The 12,582-nt window shown below is 39.8% G+C and overlaps 1 protein-coding gene across 5 annotated transcripts in view; it reads left to right on the top strand.

Annotated features, from left to right (window-relative positions):
- Elmo1 (engulfment and cell motility 1) overlaps positions 1–12,582 on the top strand; it is a 565,472-nt gene that overhangs the window by 126,168 nt on the left and 426,722 nt on the right. For all 5 annotated transcript variants that reach the window (XM_047560130.1, XM_047560134.1, XM_047560131.1 and 2 more), the window contains exon 4: positions 629–701. In XM_047560130.1, the coding sequence (XP_047416086.1) occupies positions 629–701 (73 nt within the window). The remainder of the gene's footprint in view (positions 1–628; positions 702–12,582) is intronic.

Genomic DNA, 12,582 nt, shown 5'->3' with positions numbered 1-12,582 from the left:
AGAATTTAGAAGACCAGCCCGTGGGCAGTTGGACTACCATGTGGAGTTTCACTCTTATGACTTTCCTCCTTCTCTTTGGCTGTTCTGACAGTCCAAGGGAAAGCACATGTGAAAGTTGCATGAGATTTTGACTTGTAAAGCGCAACTGTGAATAGAGTATTACTTGGAATTTATGTAAGACCTGGAATCCTTAATTGAAGTGTTCCAATCTGCATCAGGCATACTGATTGGGAATTATAGAACTCAGAGACAATTGAAATGTGCTGATTACCAAAAATTTAAATTGCATGTGTTTCCTTCCTTTTACTCTCTCTGCTTTAATCTTTCAAGATGGGGAAGAAGGTTCCAATTTATATTTAAATCTCTCACCTCAGTCCTTGAAGATGAAATGCTTCCAGGTGAGCAGTAGGCTTGGAATAAGTCCAGACAATCCATATACTGAATGTTTGGTGTTAGGGTAATGAAGCGTGGGCTAACACCATTTTACTTGAGAAACTCCATTGTGGTGTATTTTAGGACTGGCCCCATTCTAATCATAGGGCCTTTAATTCATTCACTCTGTGCAATTAATAACAATGAAAATGATCACTTTTGTTCTCCTGATCATTTTATGCTTATATTTTTTAAGGTGGTCTCTTGCCAACCATGAATATTTTGCACTGCAACATGCTGATAGTTCAAACTTCTACATCACAGAAAAGGTAGGTCAGCCACATTATTGCATCTGGGACACTATATTTAAGGAAAGTAAATCATGACTGATGTTTCCTGTTTCCTCTGCTCAGGACTAGACATGCTAGTCTGAATTTTACATCTCTGCCATCTATGGAAATAGGGTCTATAAAACAAACAACTGCTACTTTAGTATCAACAGGACAATATTTAGCCCATTCAAGAGTGAAGAATCTTGTTTCTGAGTCCTGTTTAGCGAACTACTTTTGCTTCCTAAAAGTGAATATTTTAATTACTTCTCTTTCTCATTGCATGATTAAGGATTTTGCACATTGCAACTCTCTTCTCAGATCCCCCCTCTTTTATTTTTTGCTTAAAATACAAAATACTTGAAATAATGATAGGAAACCTTTCCAAATTCTTGGGAACTAGCTTTCTTATTGGGTGCTTTTAACTTCTTAATAAGCTTAGATAAGAAGGAGGGATTCATGAGAACCATGAATGGCCCTGGAAGCAAGTAAAATTAATATCTAAGAGATCTGGGCTAGGATCTGAGCCAGGCAAATGAACATCTGTTGATTTTTTTTTTTTTTTTCCTCAAGACTAACCTTGTGATATAAAAATTTTGGCTTTGGTTAATAGATAAGAAACTGAATCATTGAGGTTAAATGGCTAGACCAAAAGTCACATACTTGACTTTTCAGGAAAGAAACGAGTTTAGATCTTTGTGCTTCTATGATTTTGTCTTTTGGAAATTTTTAGAATAATCTAACACTCATCTCAGTTTGGGGGAAAAACTCCCTGAAATGCAGAGGAGCCTGTACTGTTCTCATGGAACCTTGTGGGGTTGAAGGGTAGGGAAGGAACAGCTCAGTGAACAGCTGCTAATACAAGGTGGCCAGCGCTGGTATGCGAGTAGAAAGAGCTTTGGGAGGAGCGAGAATCGTGTGGTTTTGTTCCCTTTGCCAGTGACTGGATACTTTACCCATGAATCAAGTGGTGGAAAGTGGACACAGTGAAAAGGTTCCTACTCACACTTATGCCTCCCTTGCACTACTTTGGAGATGATGGGGGATTCAGTTAGTAGGAGGGGCCTGGCCAGTTGCCTGGAAATGCTTCTCAGAAATTGCTTTGTTCTTCCCAGATGGACACTGCAACTTTCCTAACTGATCACGCTTTTTTCCCCCTTCACATTGATTGCTACAAAGCTGAGAGTTAAGAAGGGGCCTACATTTTCTGTTGGGTGTTGGTTGCATATACTTAGTTTACCTTTGATTAATTCCATAAACATTGAGTTTCCTGTTTCTTTCTCCTTTGCTTCTTTTCTTAGTATAATTATTTGTTTTACAATTTGCATTCTATTCTTTGTGAGATAAGAAGGATATAAATAAATAGAAGTTGAACGTGAGCAGTTATGTTTATCTCTGAGTTACATTCATCAACCATGGATAGTGAAATCAACTCAGTTGGCTGCAAGAGTATTTAAAAAAAATGGGAATGGAATAGTTCAGAGAACATCTCACCTGTGTTTGTGAAATCTTTGTTTCACACACCCACATGTAAAATACATGTAGATTATACTTTTTTTTTTTTTTTTTAATCCTTTGGTCAGAAAGCTGCTGAGTCACAAGTAGCCTTGCCTTTGATTGATGTGTATGGGCTTCTATGCCCACTGGCTGTTGTGTCTTCTGTCATCATTATCTGGAGACCTCAGTTTATTGGAGATTGTTTAGGACAGGGTTTTCAGACGTTAGAGAACATAAACATTATGGGGAGAATATTTTAAAATGTAGATTTTCAGATCTGAATTGCAGAGATCCAGATTGTGTAGACCTTGGATATGTCATAGGATGTTTCATTTTGAGGAGCCCTCCAGGAAATTCTGATGCAGGATACCCAGAGATTACTCAAAGAAACACTGCTCTGGGGTCTCTTTTCTGAAGAATAGGACCCCTGTGTAGAGGGCACAGTGCACCCTGACTAGAAGGTGTCAGAGAATTTGATTGAGGAGTATGTTTGTGTACTGCCCTTTCTTGGAATAACTTAAAAATTACCAGCATCATATAATGTTGCCTTCCCTTTTTCCTAATTAAAATTCATATACACTCAGAAAACTCAAAATTCTGAGAACAGGATGAAATTTATCATTTTACAAGGTATCCTAGTCATTTTCTGGGAAGCTTTGTTTTGCCTGAAAAATTCTTAATGTTGAATTTCAAAGGCACTGGCCACCTAAGACTGCCATCGGGTCTTTCCTCTTCAGTGGGTAGCAGCAGAAGTTATTTTTTATTAAGAGTTTAGAGAGTCAGAAGACTCGTCTTCCCAGTCATAGCCCTTTGTTTGTAAATAAAATGTCATCGCTCTTCTCCTGCAGCTGTTACTGGCACAGCTGTTTGTGTGTGTGTGTGAGACACAGAGCTGGACACACACAGGGCAGGAGGCATTGGTGAATCTTGGCTCCGCAGGGTCAAATCTGGGCTGTCCTCTGTCTGCTGTGTAGGTCCGACTAATTTCTTACAAGTATTCCTAAAAATAAAGACCTTTTCCATCCTTAAAATAATGTAATTAGCATCCTCTCTGTTACTTACAGCCCAGTAAGTTGTTAGGTAATATTTGTATCGCCATGGTAACCAGTGACTAATTTCTGAAACTTGTGCATGCCGTTAGTTACTGATTTCCACTTGCATATGAGATTCTCTCCCTCCCTCTGCCAAAGATAAAAATCACCTGTCATTTCAAAGGGGGAAAATTTTCTAGACCTGAACTAATGAGCAAACAGATGTGGTTACTGGAAATGCTTGGTGATTCTCTGCTAATATCATCAGGAAGACACCTCTCCTACTTTTCTCAAGTTATTAAAATCCATTTTCCTAAATGGTGATCATTTACTTATTGGGCTGTTAGCATGGGGTTTTCAGTGCAGCAGGGAAAATGTCATGTTAAGTAGCATTCTGCTACTTAAGATTCAGGTATTTGCACATTCAAATTCTGCCCCGGGAATCTATATTTTAGGGTGATGTCTGAAAGGGAGAGAGAGAGAATTAAAAAATGAAAAGTGAATTGTGTGCTTCAGTGGATTCATCTTTTGAATAAGGATTGCAGAGGGAGAACTCAGCATTTTAGTCACTACCCTTGACATAGTTTAATGATGTAGGTATCATCTTCTTTTGAATAAGGAAGTGAGACCATGAGAATTTACATGACAACTTATGTAGGTCATATGGGCCAGAAATAACCCAGCTGAGACTTGGACCTTGTTGGGTCTGACTCCAGAACTTTCTTTGCCACCTCTGATAAACCCTGTGTCCACTGTCTCAGCCCCCATTTATTTATGAGGCCCTTTCTTTGTCGACATCAGGCCACTGTTCCTGATGGTAATTGCCTTGAAAAATTAAATGCAGGAAGTTAAAGGCTATAAGCACTGGTTATCTGTTTCAGTCTATGGCTTCTATGGGAGGGTAAATTGGGGGAAGTTGTAACAGGTAATCTTCCACTCACTAGGGATTTGCAAAGTGCATTTTATTTGCCTTTTGCTCTGGATTGCATAACGGTTTAAGGGTGTATAATTACATTAATATTATTCTTTTTAGGCAGGTGAGAAAATTGCCTATCGTCTTTAACCCTAAGCATGCAGAGAGCTGTGTACCCCAAAAGTGCAGGGCATGGTGGAAGAAACATTATGGGATTGTGTACTACAGGATGATTGAAGTTTTATTATGATTGCAGGAAACTGTTTGACTCTCCTCTGCTAAGACTGATCCAGAATGGATGAAACATAGTGATATATCCAAGTGTCCTATTACCATAAATTTCTTATCTTGTAGTCACTAAGCCTCATCCAGGTCCTTTGCAAAGTTAGCTACAGGAGCCTCTGGGAGGAAGCATGGTCTTTTGGGGGATTCCCAATTTTGGCATCCCCACTTTCTAAGTTAGGGTTCTTGAATAGCTCTTGAATTGTCCAGAATCCCTGAGCAGACAGAACTGGGACATGTGCATTCTACCCTGGGAGATTATTGTGGGTAATTTAGTTCAATTGTCATGCTTTGGTGAACCCAACCTTAAGCAAGCAAAAGTAAAACCCATCTTTAGAAAGGATGGAGTTTCAGAGATATGAAGGATGAGGGTGTGTTCAGAGGGAGATGGAGAAGGGAAGATTCCTGTTCCAATTTCCATTTCTGGCTTCTGTGTCCCTTATCTTGTGTGTCCTCATGAGAGGGCCTGCTGGGGTCAATCAGATCTGCTGCTAGACTGAAACCAGCAGTCTGCTGATTTTTGTGACTCTCAATCAAAGAGCTATCCTAGCAACGGTATGTTCACTTGGGCAAACCAAAGTCCAGGAAAGCTGTAAATTTCCTAATCCAGCCAAATACCCTGGTAAAAGATTCTGAATTCTTTCAAAAGAAGCCACTGTTGCTTCCTCAGGAGGCCACCCCTCATCCCAGTGTGACAGTCGCATGCTTGCACATAGACCTTGGGCCAGCTCCTGCAGGACCAGCTCTCACCTGGCAGGGAGGCGTGTAGAAAAATCTTCCCACTCTTCTCTTTGCCCTGTCCCTTCAGGTCTTCTGGGTCTCACAACTCCAAGCATTTCCTTCATGCTACTTCTTTTACCTCTCCTTTCCCTTTCGACATCTCCATGTCTGTTTTCCCCTCTGTGAAAAAAGTGCCTTGCCTCTAGAATTTTTTCTTTCTTGCCCTATGACCAAACCTGTACTGATGCTTTATGGATGCCCTGTTGGCAACTTGTATGTCTGTCCTTAGTCTTTGTCAAAATGGGACTGTCCTGGACAACTTATATCCAGGGCTACCAGAAACAAGTGTCTACACTGGGAGGAAAAAAACAAACTAAAAACAAACAAACAAATCAAAAAATCAACCATACATGAGTATATTTAATAAAAGAAAATTGAATTGTCTTTCCAGTACGTATCAGGCACTGTGCTAAGCTCTGGAGACAGTTCCAATCTCCTTGATACTCACAGAGAAATATTAATTGATTAGCAGGACAGTAAATGTCATCAATTACAAATGTAAGTATCTGGACATAAGGAAGCCTAGAGGAACATTAGGTAGAGATATAAGAAGAAAGGAGGGAGGATAGATGGAAGTCTTTAAAATGGGCAAGATGAGCAGCCTACAGAGACCTAGAGGGTATGCCAAGTGTGAGATGAGCCAGATGTGGCCAGAAAGTTTTGCATAAGCTCTGATTCTCAAAGCCATATTAGGGACTAGGTCTGTAGCGCAGTGGCAGAGCTCTTGCCTAGCATGTGTGAGCATTGGGTTTGATCCTTAGCACCACATAAAAATAAAACAAATAAAATAAAGACATGCTGTCCATCTACAACTAAAAAAAAATTTTAAAAAGCCATATTAAAGATTTTAAACTTTAATCAGAGCATTGGTAATCCTTGAGATAGTTTAAATCTGGACCTGACCACAAATGATTGTGGATTACCCTGAATGCGCTATGTCGAAAGCAGTCAATCTATGGCAGAAACTATGAGAAAATAGTTCACTGTGGAGAGAGAAAGAATCCAAGGGTGGTTTGAAATATGCAGAGAGATTGACAACAAATACTGGGTAGTACTTTTGATTCCAAGGAGAAAATGGGACCAAATAATAGTCTTGAAATGTCTGCATCTGAAAAGCTTACTGTCTGTTACCTCCTTGACAGTTGGCTAAGGATTATAATGATATTTTACAGGTGAATAAAACCGCTCATTTTACTTATTTCCAAAGTGACATCTTCTTGAAAATTTGTCAATTTACATCTATAATGTTCATATTTATATTTAGTTACCTGACTAACATATCCAATTTTAATTTCCCCCTTGGATCTAATTTAGAATTCAGACACTCCTAATTTCAAATGTGAATTATATTCATAGGAAATTAAGTACAGAAATCCCGGCAATATTTTCCTATAGAATGGGTCATGGCAGTGTAAGGGAGGGAAATTTCTTTGCCCGGATTTGATAGTTCAGTATGTGTTGGAGTGAGAAAGATAATTAAGATACTTTCCTTGTTCCTATAGAGCTTTTAGGCTAGAAGTAGATTAGTTGATCTCACTTGATGATTAAAGTCATCATGTTTGAAAAGGTTATTGAGGATATGATTTTTGAGTCACTTAGTCTTGTAATTCTGATTCTGTGCACATTAAAAAAATCTTTTGCATAGGATAAAAACACATTTGATTTTGAAAACGTTATTATTGAGACATAATGCATACACCCTAAAATATGACCATGTCAACTGTATAATGCAATGGGTTTTAGTGTCTTCAAAGAATTCTAAAGTACTTTAGGTTTTAGATAGCAGAGCTGTGACATTTTTACCCAGGATATTTTCACCTTCCAAAGCAAGAGTTCTCAAACTTGAAGGTAGATCTGGATCCAGCAGCTTGAGACTGGGGTGCAGGCATTTCTGATGACTGCATGTGGTCCTGATACCATGCCTCAACCCTCGCTGCTGCAAGTGTGGCCAGCCTCTGGATAGTTTCCCTTATTCCTGCATAAGATGGAAAACTATATTGTGAGGGTTTTGTTTGTTTGTGGTTTTTTTTTTTTTTTTGTACCAGCGATTGAACCAAGGGACACTTAACCACTGAGCCACATCCCCAGTCCTTCTTTAAAATTATTACCATATTTTTATTTTGAGACAGGGTCTGACTGAGTTGCATAGGGCCTCATCAAGTGTGGAGCTTGCTTTGAATTTGCGATCCTCCTACTTCAGCTTCCTGAGCTGCTGAAATTAACAAGTGAGTGCTGTGGTACCTGGCCATTTTGAGTTCTTATCAACTCCTAGGCTGACTTTTCCTTTGTGCTGGCCAAGCCAGTGTCATTCTGATTGGTTTTCACTGTTGCCTAGACAGAGAATGAAGTCCAACCTCCTTAATTAACTGGTGGCCAAGATGTCTCACAGTTAGCCCCAGTCAACGTTTCCAATTTTATTTTTTCTCGTGTTCCTTCAACTTTAGTCAGACTGCCTTAGTCTTCTCCAAACATCCCTGCTTTGTCTCCCTTCTGTAGCTTTACTAACCTGGAATCAGTTCAGTCACATTCCTACTCTCCCTTCTGTTGTCCCTAAATTAGGTACTGAGGATGAAACATGACATGATATTCCCCTTGCTCCACAGGGCTGAGCATGACAGACAAGCACACACCTGCAAGCGATGTCATTAAAATAGCTACATTTCAGGAGCTACCCTCCTTTCCTGTCAGTCCATTTTCTGCTGCTTAACGGAATACCACAGATTTGCTAATTCATAAAAAGGAGAGACTTATGTCTTATAGTTCTAGAGACTGGCAAGTCCAAGGTGGAAGGGCTGCATCTTTCAGAGGCCTTCTTTTTGTGTCATCCCATGGTGGAAGAAGGAAGGGCAGGAGAGTGTATGCAGGAGATGGGAAGAAAAGATCTAACTCACTCATACTCTCCAATTTACTAACCCACTTCCTGTGATAACTGTTATGGTTTAGATATGGGGTGTCCCCCAGAAACCCATGTGTTAGACAATGCAAGCATTTTCAGAGGTGAAATGATTGGGTTATGAGAACCTTAACCTACACAGGTTGTGATCGTGATTAACTGGGCAGTAACCATAGGTAGGTAGGGTGTGGCTGTAGAGGTAGGTCACTGGGGGCATGCCTTTGGGGTTTATCTTTTGTCCCTGGTGAGTGGAGTTCTCTCTGCTTCTTGTTGCCGTGTCCTGAGCTGTTTTCCTCTGTCATGCCCTTCTGCCATGATGTTCTGCCTTACTTTGGGTCCAAGAGCTACAGATTTGACCATCTATGGACTGAGACCTCTGAAATAGTGAGCCCGAAATAATCTTTTCCTCTTCACAATGACCAAAAAACTGACTAAAACAATAGTAATCATCCTGATCTAATCACTTTTATTGGGCCCATCTCCTGACACTGTTGCATTGAGGATTCATCTCCCTACAAATCCTAAATTGTTTGAGTTACAAGAAACCTTGGCTTTTTTCCTTAAATAATCTTTGCCCCAATTTTGGAGATTAATTTCTTTTCTTATTATCTTTTTCTTCCTTTTTTTTTTTTTTTTTTTTGAAGGGGTGGGTGGGTACTGGGTTGAACCCAGGGGTACTTAACCACTGAGCCACATCCCCAACCCTTTTTTGTATTTTATTTAGAGATAGGGTCTGAATTCACTAAGTTGTTGAGGCTAGCGTTGAACTTGAGATCCTCCTGCCTCAGCCTCTGAAGCCACTGGCATTATAGCGGAATTTAGTTTCATAATTCAACCTTCTTCTAAGTCTTTCCATTCACTTCTCTCTGCTGCTGAACCAATCACTGTCTTTTTAGTTTACCATCTCTGAGGTCCTTTTTAGCTAATTGGGACCCAATCTCTTATTACCTTGAAGTGTTGTTTAACTATATGTATGTTGATTTGCTATTTTCCCTTTAGCATGATTCCAAGTGTCTTACCATAAAAACAAACACCTGTGTTCCAACCCTGCATCCACTGATGGTGTTTCATGTGGTTCCTTGAACCTAATGCCTAGGTATTCAAAGATTGTTGGTTTTATATGATACAGTTTCATTGTAAGATAAAAAGTACAATTGGTTGCTTAATAAATTATGTATGGTGTTGGTTAATTCAATTACCAGAATGTGCACTTAATGTGTTCAGATTATTCATAGTAGAGGAATTGCAGAGTGAATAAATCAATCTTAATGATCCTCTTAGAGTTTTAAAATAGTGTTAAGAAAGTTGTGTTTGACTTTCAGTCCCCACAACTGATTAATTATCTTTTCCAAAATAAATACACATACATACATACAATCTGTGCTGTGCTAAATATCAACCAAAAATATTTAAAGATTCATGAGATGGATGTCATAAAATGATATGTAAACCTTGTCCCATGGATTTAACATCCCCTATTTAGAAATTATATATTTCAGAGAACTTGGTCAGTTGTAGGAATTTGTCTCCAGTTTACACACAGTAGTGAAAGGGGGGGTAGTGAAATAAATAAGAGACCCTTTGGTCCCTTATGATATACGAATAAACATCATTATGTAGATGATCAAACAGTCATACAATTTCAAAGTTAATATTACCAGTTTTGTTCTCATTATAGCAAATGACCTAAGAGCCAAATGGTGGTTGTGAGAGGTAATTTACCCCAAATTCTATGATGGCTTAATTCTGAGAAAGTGGGTTTTACTATATTTTCTTCCAGGCTAGGATCCATTAGTATTCCTGTGGCTCACTTCTTTCTTTTAGGCAGTTGGCTCTGTGAAGACAGTGGTCTTAGAATAGCAGAGACTTGTCAGCTCACACACAGAACTTCCATGAAGAAAAACATTGGCACCAACTCAGAAACCTTGCTGGTGTCCCTTGACATTCCCTTTTCCGTTACATGAGGGAGAGCTTAGTAGGGCCACACCCCACTGGATGACACATTTTCCAATAACTGGGGAACAATGGGATGCGACTCTTTGTAGTCAGAACTCCACGTACGTATGTTGAAGGCAAGCCACTGAGGATAAAAGTTGGAGTGTCATTTTGGCCAACTAGGAAAAGGCACTTTGAAATAAGTCCTCTTGTAGTTTAACTTGAAACACGTAAACTGTGAACTGAGTGTTTTGTGATCACCCGCTGTCCCCTCGACCCTAACTTTTGGGTTTCTCCTATCAGGAATTCTTTTGGATTATGGATCATAGGATTATCTACTTTAAGAACATTTTGGCAATTCAGTAGTTGAAGACAAAGGCAGAGAATGAATTCACCCAGGACAGAATGAGAGCCATGGGGCGTGCCTGGTATTGGTTCCTAGGAGGTTGATTGGGATGTGGGGGCCAGTGGTACTCTGGGCTCCCTTCACCCTTTCTTAGTCCCTCCAGCACAGCTTGCAAAACTGGAAATGCACATGCATGTACACACACACACACACACACACACACACACACACTGCAATGCCTCTTGATCTCCCCCAGGAACTACCCATCCCTGGCACTGGGCTTCCCTTTTCTCTTAGTGTCACCCCACCTCTATCCTGGTGCCTTTACTCTTAGTGACTCAAACTAAATTGGCAGTAGACTTTCTGAAGTCTCTAAAAACATATTTTGGGTGGTTTTAAAATTTTCTAATTAGAGTTTGAGAACTGGATGGAAGCTATCATTTTAAATCACTTGGTGTTTTTCCTTTAGAGAGGAGTTGGAAGCATAGAATACTTATTTCAGGATGAAGAAAAAAAGACAGTCTAAGTTGAGTCACATAAATGAGAGGGAATGAGAGAGAGGAGGGCAGTGACTGCCTTTGGTATTACTCAGATGTCAGTGGACTTTGTGACATGTTATTTAATGTTTACCACTGACTGTTGGATCCAGGCTATAACAAGATGATTACACAGGCAGCTTTTTGCTGGGGCTCCCTAGCTTGTGTTTGGTAAGATACGACTGTTTCTAGAATTGCAGGCAAAGATAAATGCCAGAGGTCATGATAATTCCATGTTCTCCAGTTCAGCTATTAAACCAATGAATAGATTGAGTCAAGTCCTGAAACATCTAACTGTGTAATGCTCAGATATGGAATGAGTGACACACGGTTTTCCTCCAAAGGCAGGCGCTTTACCACAAATGACAGTGGAAACACCAGAAAGCTCTTTCCAAACAAAACTAACAACAGTGAAAAACAAAAACTCATTATCAGAGAAGATCAGTTTCATTTGCTAGAAACTTAATTGCAAATTTTCTAAGCACAATCCCATTTGTGAGTTTCATACTTAAGCAATAAAATTTATATTTTAATAGCTGTTAGACTGTTGAAATTTTGAGATGGAGACACAATATTATGTGTAAGTATGTGTGTGTGTGTGTGTGTGTGTGTGTGTGTGTGTGTGTGTGAAGGGTAAATAAAGATTCATGGAACAACAGACACTGAACTGCTTGGAATGGCTTTTTTTGTTGATATTTTTAGTCTTTTCTTTTTTACTTTATGTTTTTAAAATATTTGCTGGAACCCTTTGGGATGATTTCATGACTATTGATGCTATGTCCCATAGTTTGAAAAACATTTCATTATATTCTTTGCTCTCCATGATCAAAAACAAAGCTAGATTTCCCCACTTTTGTTATCCTAGCATATGAAACAGTGCCCAGTAAATATTCATTTAATGGGAAAATGAATATCCCATACTACCATAAACCAGCCACCTAAGTTCAGTCTCTGGATAGATGTGGAACAAGTCTGAAGGGAGAAGGAGAAATGAAAGAAAAGGTAAAAAGTTAGGTTGGAAGACTGGAGAGAGAACCAAGGAGGGAGATCTTGCTTCCACTAGGAAAAGTGGTGTGCCCAGGGCTGTTTTATGCCGGTGACAGTCAGTGGCATATTAAGGTACTAGGTTACCCATTCTTTCCTTCGTGATCATAGTTAAGATAGAATAACTCTTGTATGATTGGCATTTTTTGGACCTCTTTAGACTGTTGCCTTATCAAATAACCCCAAACTCAGTGACATAAAGCAAAGCATATTCCCAGTGTAGATGATGAGTTAGTCTCACTGATGGTTCTGGTCAGGAATTTGGACACAGCAAGGCAGGGATGATGACTTGTCACTGCTTGATGTCTGGAGTCACAGCTGGGAGGACACAAATAGTCTGGGGAATAGTTGGGGGCGGGAAGCATTTGGAAGCTTCTGTCCTCATATGTCTGACTTCTGGGCTGGGATGACTTAAGGGTTGGCCTCAGTGGGTGTAACTGGAGTGTCCTCTATGTGTCCTTTCCATGTGGCTTGGGCTTCCTCACAGTCTGGTGGCAGTGTTCTGAGAAGGCTCTCCCTGAGAGTGACTGTTCCATGAGAACCCAGCAGAAGTTGCATGACTCCTTATGACACAGCCACAGGGATCCCGCACCTCCCTTTCCTATGCTGTACTGCTCCAAGCTC

The sequence above is a fragment of the Sciurus carolinensis genome, chromosome 8, assembly GCF_902686445.1.
Source record: "Sciurus carolinensis chromosome 8, mSciCar1.2, whole genome shotgun sequence".
In the NCBI taxonomy this organism is placed as follows: Eukaryota; Metazoa; Chordata; class Mammalia; order Rodentia; family Sciuridae; genus Sciurus; species Sciurus carolinensis.
This window is presented reverse-complemented; position numbering and strand designations above follow the sequence as displayed.